Source organism: Rattus norvegicus, chromosome 8, assembly GCF_036323735.1.
Source record: "Rattus norvegicus strain BN/NHsdMcwi chromosome 8, GRCr8, whole genome shotgun sequence".
Lineage (NCBI taxonomy): Eukaryota > Metazoa > Chordata > Mammalia > Rodentia > Muridae > Rattus > Rattus norvegicus.
Window position 1 is genome coordinate 130,830,857 of NC_086026.1, and position 16,266 is coordinate 130,847,122.

General features: G+C 46.6%; 1 protein-coding gene and 1 long non-coding RNA gene across 7 annotated transcripts in view; both read right to left on the reverse strand.

The window, feature by feature from the left end:
* The window catches only part of Ano10 (anoctamin 10), a 119,067-nt gene extending 111,680 nt beyond the window's left edge, over positions 1-7,387 (reverse strand). Inside the window, exon 1 of one of the 6 annotated variants that reach the window (XR_010054536.1) lies at positions 7,127-7,387. Coding sequence is in view for 3 of the 6 variants with exons in the window: in XM_017596162.3 (XP_017451651.2) it covers positions 7,127-7,184 (58 nt within the window). In the remaining 3 variants the exon portion in view is untranslated. Of the gene's footprint in view, positions 1-4,648; positions 4,754-7,126 lie in introns of those variants that run through there. The other 5 variants (XM_017596162.3, XM_039082772.2, XM_063266494.1 and 2 more) reach the window with 5 other exon arrangements.
* A 4,815-nt stretch (positions 7,388-12,202) lies between these two features.
* The window catches only part of LOC102552874 (uncharacterized), a 34,577-nt gene continuing 30,513 nt past the window's right edge, over positions 12,203-16,266 (reverse strand). Inside the window, exons 3-4 of the long non-coding RNA XR_005488606.2 lie at positions 14,895-15,089; positions 12,203-12,530 (exon numbers count right to left, since the gene is read on the reverse strand). This is a non-coding gene — a long non-coding RNA (uncharacterized LOC102552874). The remainder of the gene's footprint in view (positions 12,531-14,894; positions 15,090-16,266) is intronic.

Here is a 16,266-nt window from a genome sequence, read left to right on the forward strand (position 1 = left end):
ACTGAGTTTAAATTCCCAGGACCCACATAAAATCCAGATGTGGACATGCACATCTGTGACCCCAGAGCTATGGAGGACAGAGACAGGGGCATCTCTGGGGTTTGCTGGCCACCATCTTAATTCCAGAGAGAGACTGTCTCAAAGGAATAGGCAGAGAAGGATAAAGTCAGAATCCCAGTTCCTCCTCTGGCCTCAGAAAGGGAGTGCACAGGAATGCACACCTGTCACACATGTGCACATGTCCACAAACACACAATTTTAGTTCTCCTATCACATCACCAGGATTGCTTGGGTACCACTGTGTACAATACAAACCATGTGAGGAGGGAAGGGAAGTAGGCAGGCCCTGGTGATCAGAGCCTGTGCAGACCAGAACAGGTTACCTAGAGAGCAGACCCACTCTTCTACCACAGACCCTCTCCTTCCTCCTCCCATCTACAAGTGCCCTCTACTCAGAGTATTTGTGTCCCCTCTGCAACAGCACTAAAATGTTCTCTCCTGACCCTCGTACTTCTTGGGTGGCCCTGTCTGGGGGGTTCCCATACCTCTCTGTGCTCTGCATGCAGCAGGTATGGGTGTGGCAGACTTACACATTATGGTAACAGGATGCTGGTCTGCCCCTGTCTTACCCGGCTCACCAGCAGCCCTGACAGCTTGAGTAAGAGGTGTGTGGTGAAAGCACTCTTGGCCTAAACTGAGTTCTATAACTCACTTTTGCCAGGGGTTGCAATGGGCATTTGCTCTGCCATTGCCACACAGAAGAAACAGAATGGAGAAGCCAAGATACCAGACAGTGTGGGCATTAGTGTGCAGCAGGCCTGGCCGAGGCAGGGGCGATAGACCAACCTCCAGGGCACCAAGGGGTAGGATGGTTTTCTCCTCTGTGTTCAGGACAACAGTTAGAGTGACCAGAAAGCTGAGTAGCCAAGGTTTCTCAGGGGCCCTGCACAGGCTCCAGAAAGCTGCAGTGGCTGTGTTCTCTTTCACCATGTGTTGAATTACCAACAGAGCACAGAAGCCTACTTGTAGATACACAGGTTTTTCACATTAGCCACTGGATCCTTGGCCCACAAGAGGTAGGTTTGAATGGTGCTTAAGATACAGAGAACAATGTTTACTGGAGGAAGTGGGGTGGGGCAGTTGGGCATGGAAGGGATTTTCTAAGACCAAGGAAAGGATGAGGGTGTTGTGTTCTGGGGAGCGTGCTCTCTGTGAACGTAAGCTAGTCAACGGCATAGTCACAAATGCCCAACTACAAAGGAAACCACACACAAGAGTTGCTATGAACAATCTGATTAAGTTGGAAGTGGTGCCACATATCTGGTCCCGACACTCCGATGGCAAGGTTGAGGCCAGCCTGGCCCACAGAGAGTTCCAGAACAGCCTGAGTAAGGAGTTGACACTTAGCACTCTGCTTTAAGAGAGATTCCTGGAGGAATTCCTATGTAAACCAAGATGTTAAGACACTTAGATTACTTATCAGTTCTATTCTGTGACTTGGTGGTGACATGCTCGATACTAAATGTAATGAAGCTATTCTTGTGGAGAGATAGTTCAGTCCATAGACTGCTTGCCACTCAAGCATGATGACCAAGTTCAATCCCCAGGACTCACATTATTATGCTGGGTATCAAAGCATTAGCTGGTGCTGTGCAGGCAGAGAGAAGTAGGACCTTGGGGGCCCCCAGCCTAGCCTAACTGATGAGTTCTGGACCATGAGAGACCCTGACTTAAAAAACACAAGGTGGAGAGCATCTGAGACACATCCTGAGGTTGACTTCTGTCCTGCATACATAAACACAAGAAAGGGTACCCTTTTGAGTGTATAATTTACTCAAATAACAGCTTGTGTGCTCTGGAAAGAAGAATAAGCATCCTTCCTAAAACACACCATTCAAGCGACGAAATTAAGACAGATGTTGCTACCTAGCAAGCTTGTTCTACTGCACGGCTCTGTACGTGGTCATTCTGCCTGGGAGGATGCCTTTGTTAAATGCTAAGGACACACCACAGCTAAGTACAACATTGCATCCTAATGCGAATATGAGACTGGTGTGCTCTACTAAGATCTCTATTAAGGTCCCTTAACGGAACTGTGTCAGGCTAGTTTCCTGTGTTCAGCAATTGTACTGAGAACATACGAGGGGGGGTTGGGGATTTAGCTCAGTGGTAGAGCGCTTGCCTAGGAAGCGCAAGGCCCTGGGTTCGGTCCCCAGCTCCAAAAAAAGAACCAAAAAAAAAAAAAAAAAAAGAACATACGAGGATCAGGGAAGCTGGCACACGAGAACTCTAATGTCTTTGCAGATACTTAAAAAATCTAAGTCATGGGGTTGGGGATTTAGCTCAGTGGTAGAGCGCTTGCCTAGCAAGCGCAAGGCCCTGGGTTCGGTCTCCAGCTCCGAAAAAAAAAAAAAAAGAAAGAAAAAAAAATCTAAGTCATTTAAAAATAACGCCCCCTAAATCCTTTATTTTCCCCTTTCCAATAAGTATGCATAAAAATTCCAATGCATTCAGAACAATAGCTTCTGACCACATGTGACACTGTTGTGGAGTCTCTGTTGCTCTGATAAGCACCACAAACAAAAGCAACTTGGGGAGGAAAAGGTTTGTTTGGCTTCCATCACTGGGGAAGCCAAGACAGGAACTTAAAGCAGGAACTGAAGCAGAGGCTATGGAGGGTGCTGCTTACCAGCTTGGTCAGCCTGCTTTCTTATACAACTCAGGGCCACCTGGCGAGGGCTGGCACCACTGGCAGTGGGCTGCACCCCCCCCATTAATCATTAATCAAGAAAATGCCCCCATAGACTTGAGCACATGTCAATTTGAAGGCATTTGTTCAGATGAGGATACTTTGTGTCAAGTTGAAAACAAAAAACAACAACCAGGACAAACGCCCAGCATTCTGAGCTGGCATCTTGTAAAAGCATGTGGTACTGTGTGTAAACACAGAGAACTACAGATAATCCATGTATATACCGTGAGGGACTGGCTCGCAGTAGCTTAGATGGCATTTAAACACTCCAATATAATTGCCTTGATAGGCCCTAATTCTTCACCTCCAAGCATGTATTAAACACATTACTGAAATACTATTATTAGTTTAGAAATGAGCGGCTGGTTGTTCGGTGTGAATTTTCAGGGATCGAGAAAATGATAAATGAGAAAAATGTTAAGTTGGGAAAAGTCACAAATTAATACTGAAATACAACTCCATTGATTATATAATGTGTTTTTATATACACAAAGGAGAGAACTGGCTCCCAATACTTGACCTCTGACCCCTACACACATTCCATGGTATGTGTACACCTAACATTCACACACATAATAATAAGTAAAAGACACTTTTAAATATACAAATTAGGAAGAAAGACAAAGTGTTACTAGAGGCATAGAGTTCGGAGCATTCCTACAGAGCATTTCTACAGGGCATTTATATTTTCAACTTTATCCTCTTTTCTGTGTTCCAACTTTTCTCTTTACACACTCATACTCACACGCACATGTACCTACACTACAGTCTATCCAAATGTGCATGGACTCACACACACGGTACACTTTGTCTATGCCTGCCTGTCCATCCTTCATCTCTCATTTCTCATCAAGAGGACCTAAATTTGGACTCCAGAATGCACCTTAAGTCACGGAGCAGAGTGCTTCTGTAATCCCAACTCCAGGTAACACAGGAGACAGAGCCAGTAGAACCCTAAGAAGCTGTAGGGCTGAATGGCCTAGAGTAGGCAGCACAGCAGCAACAATGAAAAGACAAAGACACTCCATCTCAAAGACTGTGGAAGGCAAGGGCCCACACCAGTGTCCTCTGTCCTGTGCAAGCCTGTGTGTGTCCATATGTATGACTGCACTCACACGTTAACAGGAACACAGAGACAAAATTAAACAAAACAAAACTATATGCCTGGTAAAGTCCCAGCCTCTTTGTCTATGTGCCCTTGGACGTTCATACCAAGTAAAGAGCAAACATCTCCCTCCCAGTTTATCCTGGTTAAGGGATGCATGGTTGCGCTTAACATTGTTTGAAGACAGAAAGAGTCCTTAGAAATATCTAGTCCTCTAAGGTTACTGTGACTTTAAATGGAAATTAGGCAACTCATGGTGCACCTTAAACTTTTAAGACTCCAGGGGGATTCGTTTACACCACCAGGGTTTAAGGGAATGCGATTCAACTGTGGAGTGAGAACGAACTTGAAGAGTACTTCAGTCAAGCCATCTATGCACTGTCTCAGCTATGGGAATAAACAGAGTTTCGAGTGGGGACAGGACTCTGCACCTTCGCCCGAGTCCAGTCGTGCAACACCTATCATGGAAAGTGCACAATGGGCCTGTTCAGGAACCTCAAACCGGATCTGTCCACAACCCTAGTGAGACCGCGAGGAGTGACACAATCAAGGCCACCAGGAGCCCTCCCCGAAGAATCAGAGCAGCCCGGCACCCGGTACCCAAGGCGTCCATCAGAGCGGGCCCTGCCCCAGGCCTGACACAAGTCCAGAGCCGGCCGACATCCCCCTGCCTCCGCTGGCTCTCACACCCTTGTGGATCTCTAGCCCCGCCCAGCGCTGCCGCGTCTCTTTTCCGGGTCCGAGGAATCCCCGGCGGGCCCACCGCAAGGGCTGTGCCCCTCCCCACTCACCGGCCGCCCACGCGGCGTCCTCGGGGGCGGCCCGAGTCGGGAGAACCAGGCCCGTAGCGCTAAGGCGGAGAGGACTGGGTGAGCGACCGGGGCGTGGCGCCTTAGGGGCCGACAGGAGGCGTCAACAACCGGGCAGGGCGGGGCCTTCCGGCTGTCATTCGGTCTGGGGGCGGGATCACAGTGAAAGGGGCGGTGCCTTAGCTGTTGTAAATCCGGAGGAAGGGGAGCGGAGGTGTCAGAGCGAAACTTGACTGGCTGTCGCTCAGGAGAGGGGCGGGGCCGCAGCGGGAGGGGCGGGGTATGAGGGCTGTCCTTTTGGTGGGATGTGGCGGCGCTGGGTGGGCGGGGCCTCGCCAGCTGTCATGAGGCGTGTTGAAGGCGGGGCTGTGGCGAGTGGGGTGGGGCTCTTGGCCTGAGGTCACTCTGGACAGAAAAGGAGCCCGGTCGGGAGGGTGTGACCTCCTTGGCGGTCTTCGTGGGATGGTGTGGGATAGTTCTCTTGTCTCGCAGGGCAGGGAAAGGAAGGGACTAGGCTCCTTACACCTCCCTTTTCTTAACCTCTTAGAACAGAATCCACTTTGAGCACAAGCTTAGTTTTAGTTGTACCAGACTTCCAGGTGATGAGAAGCTCAGATCAGATTTATTACTGAAACCTCACCTCGCGGTGGTCCATAGTGTTCCCCATCCCCTTAGGCTTCCTAGAACTCACCAGACACGCGCCCACCTCTACCCTCTGGGTTCCTCGCCTGGACCTCAACCCCTGGAGGTGTTCCAGGTTGGAGGTTGTCCTAGCTCCCTCACTGCCTTAAGGAGCAATTCTTGGCTGTTTTTCAGCAGGGTCCTGAAGCTCTCTTCTCTCTGAAAACCAAGGCAAATCTTTCAGGAACTTTAACAACTAGGAGCCAACTGACGATTCAGTAGACTTCTGGATTTTAGTTGCAGAGTTCCTATTTTCCCAGCCCCTGAACTTACAGTCATCCTTGCATATAGCTTCATCTTTTGCTATTTGATTGGGAAGGTTTGAGATTTTTTTTTTTTTTGAAAAAAAAAAGATTGAATGGAATATTTTTTAAATCCTTTTTGCTCAGATTATCTTTATACTGGAGATTGAACCCAGGGTCTTGCACATCCTAGGGAAGAGATTATCCCAGCCCTCTTGGGAATAATCTTATCATAGCTGAATTAACAAAACTTAGTTAAGCTGTGTTGGTGGCACAAACTTTCGTAGTCCCAGCCACTCAGCAGACTGAGGATGGAAGATCACTTGAACTAAGCAGCTACAGACCGGCCCCAGCAATGAGTGAAACCCCATCGCAGAACAAAAAGTACAAGTTCTGGCCCCCGCAGAAGTGAGCCTGAGATATGGTGCCATGCTACTTAGTTTTTGTGAACCTGACACTTCCCAGGTGGGAAGAAATAACATTAAGGAATGGCCTCCATCAGACTGGCCTGTGGGCTTGTATGCAGGGCCATTCTCTTGATGTGGGAGTGCCCAGCCCACTATGGGTGGTACCATCCTAAGAGATTGGAACCTGGCTGTGTAACAGAGCAGGCGGCAAAGACCGAACCCCCAGTGAACGTGATTGTTGGGGGGAGGGCGGTAATGGGGGGAGGATGGGGAGGGGAACACCCATATAGAAGGGGAGGGGGAGGGGCTAGGGGGATGTTGGCCTGGAAACTGGGAAAGAGAATAACAATTGAAATGTAAATAAGAAATACTCAGGTTAATAAAGATGGAGGAAAAAAAAGAGCAACGAGGGGGGTGGGCAAGGAAGCAAGCAGTGTTCTTCTGAAGTCACTGCTTCAGGTCCTGTCTCCAGGATCCTCTCTTGAGCTCTTGCCCTGGCTTCCCTTGATGATTGATAAGCCAAATAAAACCTTGCCTCCCCAAGTTAGTTCTGGTCTGCGTTTTATTGGAGCATCAAAAGAAGCAGGCTAGGACAGGCATGTTTTAGTTATCCTTTGTTGTGTAACACCCCTCTCAAATCTCCATGCTCTCCAGCTCCCCAGAGTCCCTCATTCCAGTTGCTCCCTCTAGAACAGTGGTCTTCAACCTGTGGGCTGTGACACCTTTGGGGGGGTGTCAAATGACCTTTCAGAGGGTCACCTAAGACCACTGGAAAACATATTTACATGATGATTCATAACAGTAGCAAAGTTACTTATGAAGTAGCAGTGAAACACTTCCATGGGGGTCACCACAGAGGAGGAGCTGTATTAAAGGACGCTAAGCAGGTCAAGAATCACTGCTCTAAAAGGACCGTTTTCTCTCCCTGCTGACTTGGACCTGAAGCCTGACTGAAGTGGGAACTAACAATCGGAAATGATCAGGAAACAAGTCTGAGAAGCCTGAGCCTCTAACCACAATGAGCAAGATAAAGCGACCGCTTTCTTTTCTGAGGTTAGTGTGTTCAGGAAGCTGACACCTAAGACAGGGAGAGGAAAAGCACAAAACAACAAGAACAAGAGGGATCTCACCACCATGCACTGGCCTCTCTTCAACGTTGGGGTTCCCTGTCCAATCCACGGCTGCCATTGACTTCTTTGCTGTTACATTTCGCCAGATGTTTTAGCAATAAAAAGTGGGACATAGACCTTAGTGGGCTTCTTCTAGTTTGGTCAGAAACGGAACCTATCAATCCAATTAAAGTAGGTTTTAGGGGCTGAGGAGACCTCAGCCGGTGAGGTGTTTGCCATGCAAGCTTAAAGACTGGAGTTAGTCCCCTTCACCACAGGAAAAGCTGGGAGTGTAGCACCCACTTGTAATCTCAGCGCCTAAGAGGCAGCACATGCATGTAATCTCAGCACAGGGGAAGCAGGACATGTACGCAACCTATGTAACCTCAGCACAGGGGAGGAAGAGGCAGGAGGACCCTGGGGCTTGCCAGCCAGTTGAGAAATTCCAGGTTCAACGAGAAACTGTCTCAAAAAATAAGACGAAAGGTGAGTTATATTGACGTCTGGCCTCCACAAGCACACATACACACACGAGTACACAGACAGGAATTCACACACACGGCGTATGGGCTCATAAAAGCATAGAAATAAAAAAAAAAAGCAATGTTTTAAGTCACCTCTCTCTTATTCCAGGCTAATAGCATCTCCTCATGTGAAGACACATGTGTTTCATTTTCTATGGACTTTCTACACAGTGTGCCCAGTTTTCTTCTTAATATGGAAGTTCTTATATAAGAAAATATAAGGGTATATTCTATATAAGAGTGAAAAGCCCTTTCTCCTAAATATAAATGTCAGTCATTACTCAGCTCCTGCCTTGAGTTTCCTTATGCTTTTTGTTTGAGCATTTGTTGTTTGTGTCTTCTGCATGCAGATCCATTTCTCTGTAGCCCGTCTTACCCTTTTACTGACACTTCCTCCTACTGGTCCATTTAGAAAGGCATGTGTGCCTCGTGTGTGTGTGTGTGTGTGTGTGTGTGTGTGTGTGTGTGTGTGTGTGTGTATGTGTGTGTGTGCACAAGTGAGTTCAAGAGTGTGTGTGTGTGTGTGTGTGTGTGTGTGTGTGTGTGTGTGTTTATTCTGGTTGGGACCTGAAGTCTCCCTCAGAAGGCTCATGTGTTGAAGGCCTGGTTCCCAGTGCAGCAGTGTTCAGGGGAAGAGCTTTAGGGAAGCCACTGTGTCATGGCATTCTGGCCCACTGCATGGGTTCATCTGGTGGTGGATTCATAATTTGGTGGCATTATTGGGAGAGAAACAATTAGGAGGTGTAGAGTAGTTGGAAGAAGCAATGCCCTTAAAAATTGCACATGTCCCTGGCCCATTCCTGTCCTTCCCCTGTCTTCCTTTCTCTCCCCCCTCTTACAGATCTGCGTTTACGTGGTGAACAGCCTTAGCTTGTCTCATCTACAGCTAAATCCTAGGCTGTAAAATGTTACAGGTGCCCTTGTGGGCAGACTGAGACCAACCTACAAATGTGTGGTCTACGGACTTTTCTCAGCCCTGCCCTCGTCTCTTCCACCTCCAGTGTCTGCACGTTGCCGTCTGGCTTGGACATGGGTTGTCACCCTCCCTTCCAAGCTCTTTCACATGGACCATCGTCCATCAGCTGTATCTCGGACCAGCAACTGTGAGCAAGCCTCTCCCTGCCAGCCGACCCACTGGGAACCAAACCACTCCCTCCGCAGTTCCTGAGGTTTGAGTTTCACCTCGTGATGTCAAAGGCGGAGTTGGCTTTTCTGTTTCCCAGTGAGCTTATTCTTTCTGGATGTTTTCTTAAAAAAAAAAAAATTGAGAAAATAATGTTTAATTTCCATCCTTCACAACCTGCCATTTCCAGTTCTACAAATTGAGGTTTTACTAACAAAAGTCGAGACAGGAATTCTGGCTTTCTAAGAGTTTGATACTTGGCACATTCTCATTGTGTAAGAATGACTCACTAAATGACCCCTGCCTATCTCCAGCGAGGCAGCTCTGACTCTGGGTGACTTCCAGCTTACCTCAGTCCGCATAGGAAGCCCTGGGTTTCTTTCAGCCAAAGAAGATACTTAAGGAAATCTGTAAAACAGAGACGATCCCTCTTCCTCTGTGCAGTGTTTATAGCTGCAATTTAAACAGGTTCTCTGTCTGTCTGCTCCTTGTCTTTCCCTCCCCTTTCTTTATTCCAGGAAGCTGGCCCAGCCTATGGACCACAGCAGCAAGCTCCCCTGTTCTCTGCCTCTGGATGCCTTTGGTTGCTGGGGTGTGGGCAGGAGCCCGGATGGAGGGAAGAGGAGGTCATAGGTTTTATTGCTTGCCTCTCTGTGCTGAGTCACTGCAGGCCTGGCAAGTTGGCTGTGCCATCCACAGAAAGCTGCAGTTGTGGCCAGGAAGGCTTCGTACAGTTGAGTAACTCTCTTCCTCCTGGCTCTAGACCTACCATGGTGGTGACTCCCAGCTGTCACTAGTAGATACTAGATAGTTACTAGTAGATATTGGATAGCTACTAGTAGATAACTAGTGTTCCATTGCTGCGAGGAGACACCATGACCACCACATCTCTTATAAAAGAAAGCATTTAACTGGAGCTTGCTTACAGTTACAGAACTTTAGTCCAATGTCATCATGGGGTGGGGGAGCATGGTGGCAGGCAGACAGTCATGGGGCTAGAGAGGTAGCTGAGAGTTCTACATCCAGAACCTTGAACATTTGAAACCTCAAAGTCCAATCCCTGTGACACTTCCTCCAACAAGGACACAAGGACACACCTACTCAGACAAGGCCACAACTCCTAATCCTTTTAATCCCTCCCCCAACCCCAGATGACTAATCATTCAAATGTATGAGCCTAAAGGGACCATTCTTATTTAGACCACTACAGCTAGGTTCAGGGTGCCAACCGTTCTATATGGTTTCCCGTGTTCTACTCACGCCTTTTGGAACGGAGTAGTCTCCTCTTCTTCTTCCTCCTCTTCTTCCTCTTCTTCTTCTTCCTCTTCCTCCTCCTCCTCTCCTCTTCCTTTTTCTCTTCCTCCTCCGCCTCCTCCTCTTCTTCTTCTGTAGACAGAGTTTCTCTGTGTAGCCTTGGTTGTCCTAGAACTCACTTTGTAGACTGGTCTGGCCTCAAACTCAGAGATCTGCCTGCCTCTGCCTCCCAAGTACTACTATTAAAGGCATGCACCACCTTTGCCCAGCTTGGAAGAGTGTCTTGAAAACTCTTCTCAAAGGGAAAGTGTTCTGGGTACTGGTTCTTTCCAGGACTGGCCATGTTTGCTACCCTGAACGTCCTCTACCATCCATCCCCAACGAGTTCTGCTGAGCCGAACTCTTCTCAACATGACTTAGATGTGACGTAAAATTAGATATCCGAAAATCTCAGGATGACATTAATACAATTTTTTTTCTTTTTTCTTTTTTTCGGAGCTGGGGACCGAACCCAGGGCCTTGCGCTTGCTAGGCAAATGCTCTACCACTGAGCTAAATCCCCAACCCCATAAAATATTTTAAAAAGTAAAAAACCAGGGCTGGAGGGATGGCTCAGTGACTAAGAGAATCTGACGCCCTTGCAGAGGGACAGAGTTTGATTCTCTGAGCCCACGTCAGGCAGCGCACAGCCTGTAACTCAGGCTCCAGGGACTCCTGCTTCCTCATCTAGCATACACACACACAAACACACATACATTTAAAAATAATTAAAGGGGTTGGGGATTTAGCTCAGTGGTAGAGCACTTGCCTAGCAAGCGCAAGGCCCTGGGTTCGGTCCCCAGCTCCGGAAAAAAAGAAAAAAAATAATAAAAAAAAAAAAAACAAACTATTTTTGATTTACAAAATGTTCATTGGTGCTTTGCTTGCCTATGTGTCTGTGTGGGATCCCCCCTTGGAACTAGAGCTACAGACGGTTGTGAGCCGCCATGTGGGTTCTTGGAATTGAACCCAGGTCCTCTGGAAGAGCAGCCAGCACAGTGCTTTTAACCACTGAGCCATCGCTCCATCCCCTAAAAAATAAATGCTTTTTAAAGTGAAAACTTAGGGCTAGGATATTGTCCAGTCAGCAAAGTACTTGCCTTTCAAGTATGAGTGCCTGGTTAATTCCCATAACTCACAGCGCAAAAACAGAGAGAAGAGAAAAGAGCTGGCACGGTGTAGCATGGGTAGCATGACAGAGTTCCAGGCAGGTTCCAGGCACAGTAAATAACATTTGTGGAACAACAGGTTGTTCTCTGGCCTCTGCAAGCACGCATGTGCATCTGCACACACGGGAACACACACACATGGGAACACACACATAACATGCAATGTAAAAAAAATAAGGTTCTAGAGAGAGATGGATAAAAAGTCTATATAAATAGCAAATGTTAGTGGAGAAGTACTATTCCGATTATGCAAATTTGCATTTGAAATGTAACGTCTGACAGTAACCTTTAAACCAAATCAATGATAGTCAAATATTTTACACAGTGTTTAAAATGTCTTAACAGATCAAACAGAAATAAACGGGAAAGAGAATGACCTTCAAATTTTCATTAAGATTTTTTTTTTGGTGTTTTGCACGTCGATACTGAGGAATGAAAAACAGAAGCCCATTTTCATATTTTAAAGATCTGTCCCATCTGTGTGGAAAGGAATAATGTAAATTCTTTGCATTCTCCCTGTAGTGTGGACTGCAAACCCCTCTTTGTTAGGGAGGGGGTGTATCATGTTAGGTTTTTTTTTTTTTTTTTTTTTTTGGTTCTTTTTTTCCGGAGCTGGGGATCGAACCCAGGGCCTTGCGCTTCCTAGGTAAGCGCTCTACCACTGAGCTAAATCCCCAGCCCCTAGGTTTTTTTAATACCGGGTAAACGTGCTACTTTAGTTCCACTGTGTTCTGACTGCAAGCCTGTCATGAGAATAGGGGCTCTTTCACATCTGTGCACTGACCAGAGACACAATTGGTTCCAGTTACCTTTTCAGTTTCTCATCTTAGCAGGGAACAGGCTAAACGGCTAACGGGTCTCTTTTGTATTTCTGTGTGTCTAATACATTTTTGGGCCAGAGCCATTGGTGCACTCACCTGAGGAGAAACCTGCTTGGTCAATGCTGGGTTTCAATCCCAATGGGTAACTTAACTAGCAGAGTCTGTTATCAGTAGGGCCAAGAGCTTTATTTACAGGGTTTTGAATTTTATCCTTTCGTGAGCTAACAAGCCAGTCTGTCTCAGCCTCACTGATGATGCCAAAAGACCTGAGTCAGAGACAAAGGACACTCGACAACGTTTCTGGTGGCCATCACCACTGGCTTTGTGATTGCATTGGTTCCTGGGGTTGCCCGTGGGGTTGGTCACGAGGAGATTTGGTGACACCCTGTTGGCTGTGTGAGACACGGACAAATGCACAACCCCTTGTTATCATCTTCAGCGGCCTGGAGACACCCCGGATTCTGTGAGGAACTGTATGCAAACCGAGATCTGCAGCTTTGAAACAGTAAAGAATTTCAGGGCTAGTCAGTGGGAAGCAAAGCTAAGGTTTTATTAACATTAGAAAGGGCTCAAGAAATGGCAGACAGGATCTAGAATCACGTACAAGATAGAGCCTTGGGGTGTCTTTGAGGGGTTGTCTAGATTAGATTAATTGAAGAAGAAAGACCCAGTCTAACTGGGAGAGCATGTTAACAAAAATAAAAAGGAGGGATTGGGCCAAGCACCAATGTTCATCTTCTGCTGTTCCCGAGTGTGGGTTTTGTGTGACCAGCGCCTCACATTCCTGCTCCCATCACATCCCACCCTCAGTTGCGAGCCAGAGTTTCTCAAGTTGCTTTAAAGTTATATATATCCATATATATCATTATATATATATACACACACATAAAACCATATTGTTTTAAAATTATACACACACACATATAAACTTACACACACACACACACACACACACACACACACACACACGTATAATTTAACCATAGAACAATGTTCAGTAGCAAGGCAGTGTGACTGGGTGACAGACTGATGCTGGCTTTGGACAGATAGCAGTTTAAGTTGCTTTTGTGGGAGGAATTTAATCAGCGACGGAAGAAGCAACGATAAACTGCCCCAGATATATATATATATATATATATATATATATATATATATATATATATATATATATTTAAAGGCATGAAAAGAAAGTCTGTCACCTTTTCTCCCTTGCAGCCTATCTGTTTCAGTCAGAGCCTTTCATTCTCTGCTGATGACCACTCAATGAGAATCGAGTCACATCACTGGCTGGGTCTAGGGTCTGGGGCACACACACACTTTCCAGAAAGAGGAAGGACACCGTGTACAGGGCCGCAGGAAGGAGCCTGTGGATGACGGTGAGGAAAGGAAAACCTCAAAATGGGTGCTAAGCCGGTGGCGCCCCTCGGGCTGTGTACAGCAACCGGATCTGTGCTCCTACTGCAAGAGAGCAGGGAGCTACACGGCATTGGGCAACCTCGCTGGGCCCCGTTCCTTGTCCCACTGAGCTTCACTGAGATCTAAACCAAAACCCAAAGCACTCAAAACCGTTGGGTGTTCCTGTCCTGAGTACTCGGCCCACTCTCCCTCCCCAGCTACTGGGAGTCTTCAAACCAGAAAACAACTGTTTTTTCTCTGTGTTGGGAGGGGCCCGCCCAGAGAGCAACCAACCGGAGAACCAGGGTTGCCCGGTAGGTGAGAGGTCCAGCATTTTTTCCTCACTGGGTACTGGGCGGAGTGGTTTCCTTCAGCGTGAAGCACTCTGTGTCAGAGATAGGAGGTGGAACCAGCTCAACTCCCCCCTGTGCCTACTGATGTCTATCCTTTGTGTCAACAAAAATTAAAGAGTGAAAAATAAAATCAGCACCATTGGATGGTAAACCTGGGAGTTACCATTTGTTCTGACTACATTGTACATTTAAAGTTATTGATGGGGTTACCTTTTGGAACTCAAGCTCCCAAATTACTCTTGGTGAGAACAGTTTCTTTTTCTTTTTTTTTTTTAAAGATTTATTTATTTATTATATATAAGTACACTGTATTTGTCTTCAGATACACCCGAAGAAGGCATGGGATCTCTTTACATTGAGCTCATGACCTCTGGAAGAGCAGTCGGGTGCTCTTAACCACTGAGCCACCTCTCCAGCCCACGGTTTCTTTTTCAAAATGGAATATTTAAGCAATCCTTGGCTAACAGAACTACAAGGTATTTATAACCTTCCAGTTCTCACCTCAACAGAGGGGATGAACTCAGAGTTACTCCTTTTTTATCAGCAGGAAGCTGCTATGTGTGGAAACCTCATTTTTTTTCTTAAAAAATGTAAACCTTTGTTGATCACAATTGAGAAAGTTAAGGGGAAGGCTCGCTTGTGATATTTTTATAGGAGGCTAATAAAAAAGAATGTAAATTGGAAATTTTTGAATCACAAGTACTCCTTTGAGAGCATATGCCACTGTGTGATTTTTAGCTGTCAAAAATCGAAGCAATTAACATGTCATGTGAGCTACTCAATCTGCTCAATGGGATATGAATGGGATATTGTGACAAATCTCACTATTCATGAAAATTGAATTGTATATTTAAGAAGGTAGAAAGTATTTAACTCAAGTGTCCAGTGACAGCTTGATGATGTGTGGGTTTGAGTTCGAGAGAGAGACCCTCCCTGCCATGGAAATGTTTCTCCTTTGCTGCATGAGGAGGCATTCATAGGCTGTGCTGCTGTATGACAGCGCTCCCAAGTGGAAGGGTGAGCGCAGTGTCACTCCACAACAGTTCCTGGGGCTTGACAAAGTCCTCCTAGATAACAATGTAACAAAAAAGCACATATATGATTGCCTTACCTATCTGAGAATCAGGACTGAGGATGGCTCTGCCTGGTGCTTCAGGATGAGGCTTTCCCACTCTGATGATCACGGGAGCCCGTAGTGGCAGAAGGCGGGAGAGTTCCATTCCATAAGGCTGGCTGGAGGTTTCTGTTTCCCACGGACAGCTCTGCGAAGTGGCCACCGGATACCCATGACATAGCCCCTGGCTGCCTTCAGAGGGAGAGGAGAGAGAAGAGGTAGCAAATTTGAATCAGCTAATCCTCAAGTCATATACCATCCTCTCTGCCCTTTTCACTTTGTTAGAAACAAAACAAAACAAAACTAAGTCCAGCCCACATTTCAAAGCTCCATTTTTTGAAGGGAGAGTCAGAGACTGGCATTTTAAACCAAGGCCGCAAGGCAATGCAGCTAGACACAGCTGATTCAGCAGGCTCCATTTACACCCTTCCAGGGTTCACAAGGGTTGTGGTTCTGATGTCAGATTCCCAAGGCCTTTCCATAACATACAAGGTGATGTGTCTGGGCTTTCTTGAACAGGAGGCATTCACAATGGCAGCCCTGGTCCCACAGGGGATGTTTATGTTGCTATTGGTGGCAGAGTTGGTTGAACTGGTGGCATGTCAACCTTGTGCTGAGAACTGAGTTTGCAGAAGTGAATACTGAGGCAGAGGCAGAATGACCAGAAGAGAGAATTTACAGGGACCTATAAACATTCCTGGACCGCACCTCAAGGTGAGCCACTGGAGAAAGCTTTGGCAACACGAAGAAATGCCAACCCTGAAGGCTGTCCTTTGACCTCCAGCGTTTACTGTGGCACTTGGGTAGGATAGCTAATCTTGGGTGTAACCTGGCAGATCTGAGAAGGAACCACCGAAGATTTGCCTCTATTGGATTGGTCCACAGGCATATCTGTGGAGAATTTTCTTGACGTGATTGGTATAGGAGGCCTAAGACTGCTGTGGATGGTACCATCTCTGGGCAGGAGGCCTTGGGTTATGTAAGAAAGCCATTAAATGGGGTTGGGGATTTAGCTCAGCGGTAGAGCGCTTGCCTACCAAACGCAAGGCCCTGGGTTCGGTCCCCAGCTCCAAAAAAAAAAAAAAAAAAAAAAAAAAAAAAAAAAAAAAAAAGAAAAGAAAAGAAAAGAAAGCCATTAAATAAACCAGAAGAACCAAACCCTTGAGCAGACTTCCTCCATACTTTCTACTTTCAGTTCCTGCCTTGGTTTCCCTTGATAATATACATCGAAATAAACAATTCTGAAAGTGCATTTTGCTCATGCTACTTTTGACAATAACAGAAAGCAAACTAGAACATAACCATACCCCCACACTCCACCCCCAACTTAGCTAGGGTTTTATTGCTATGAACAGACACTACAACCAAG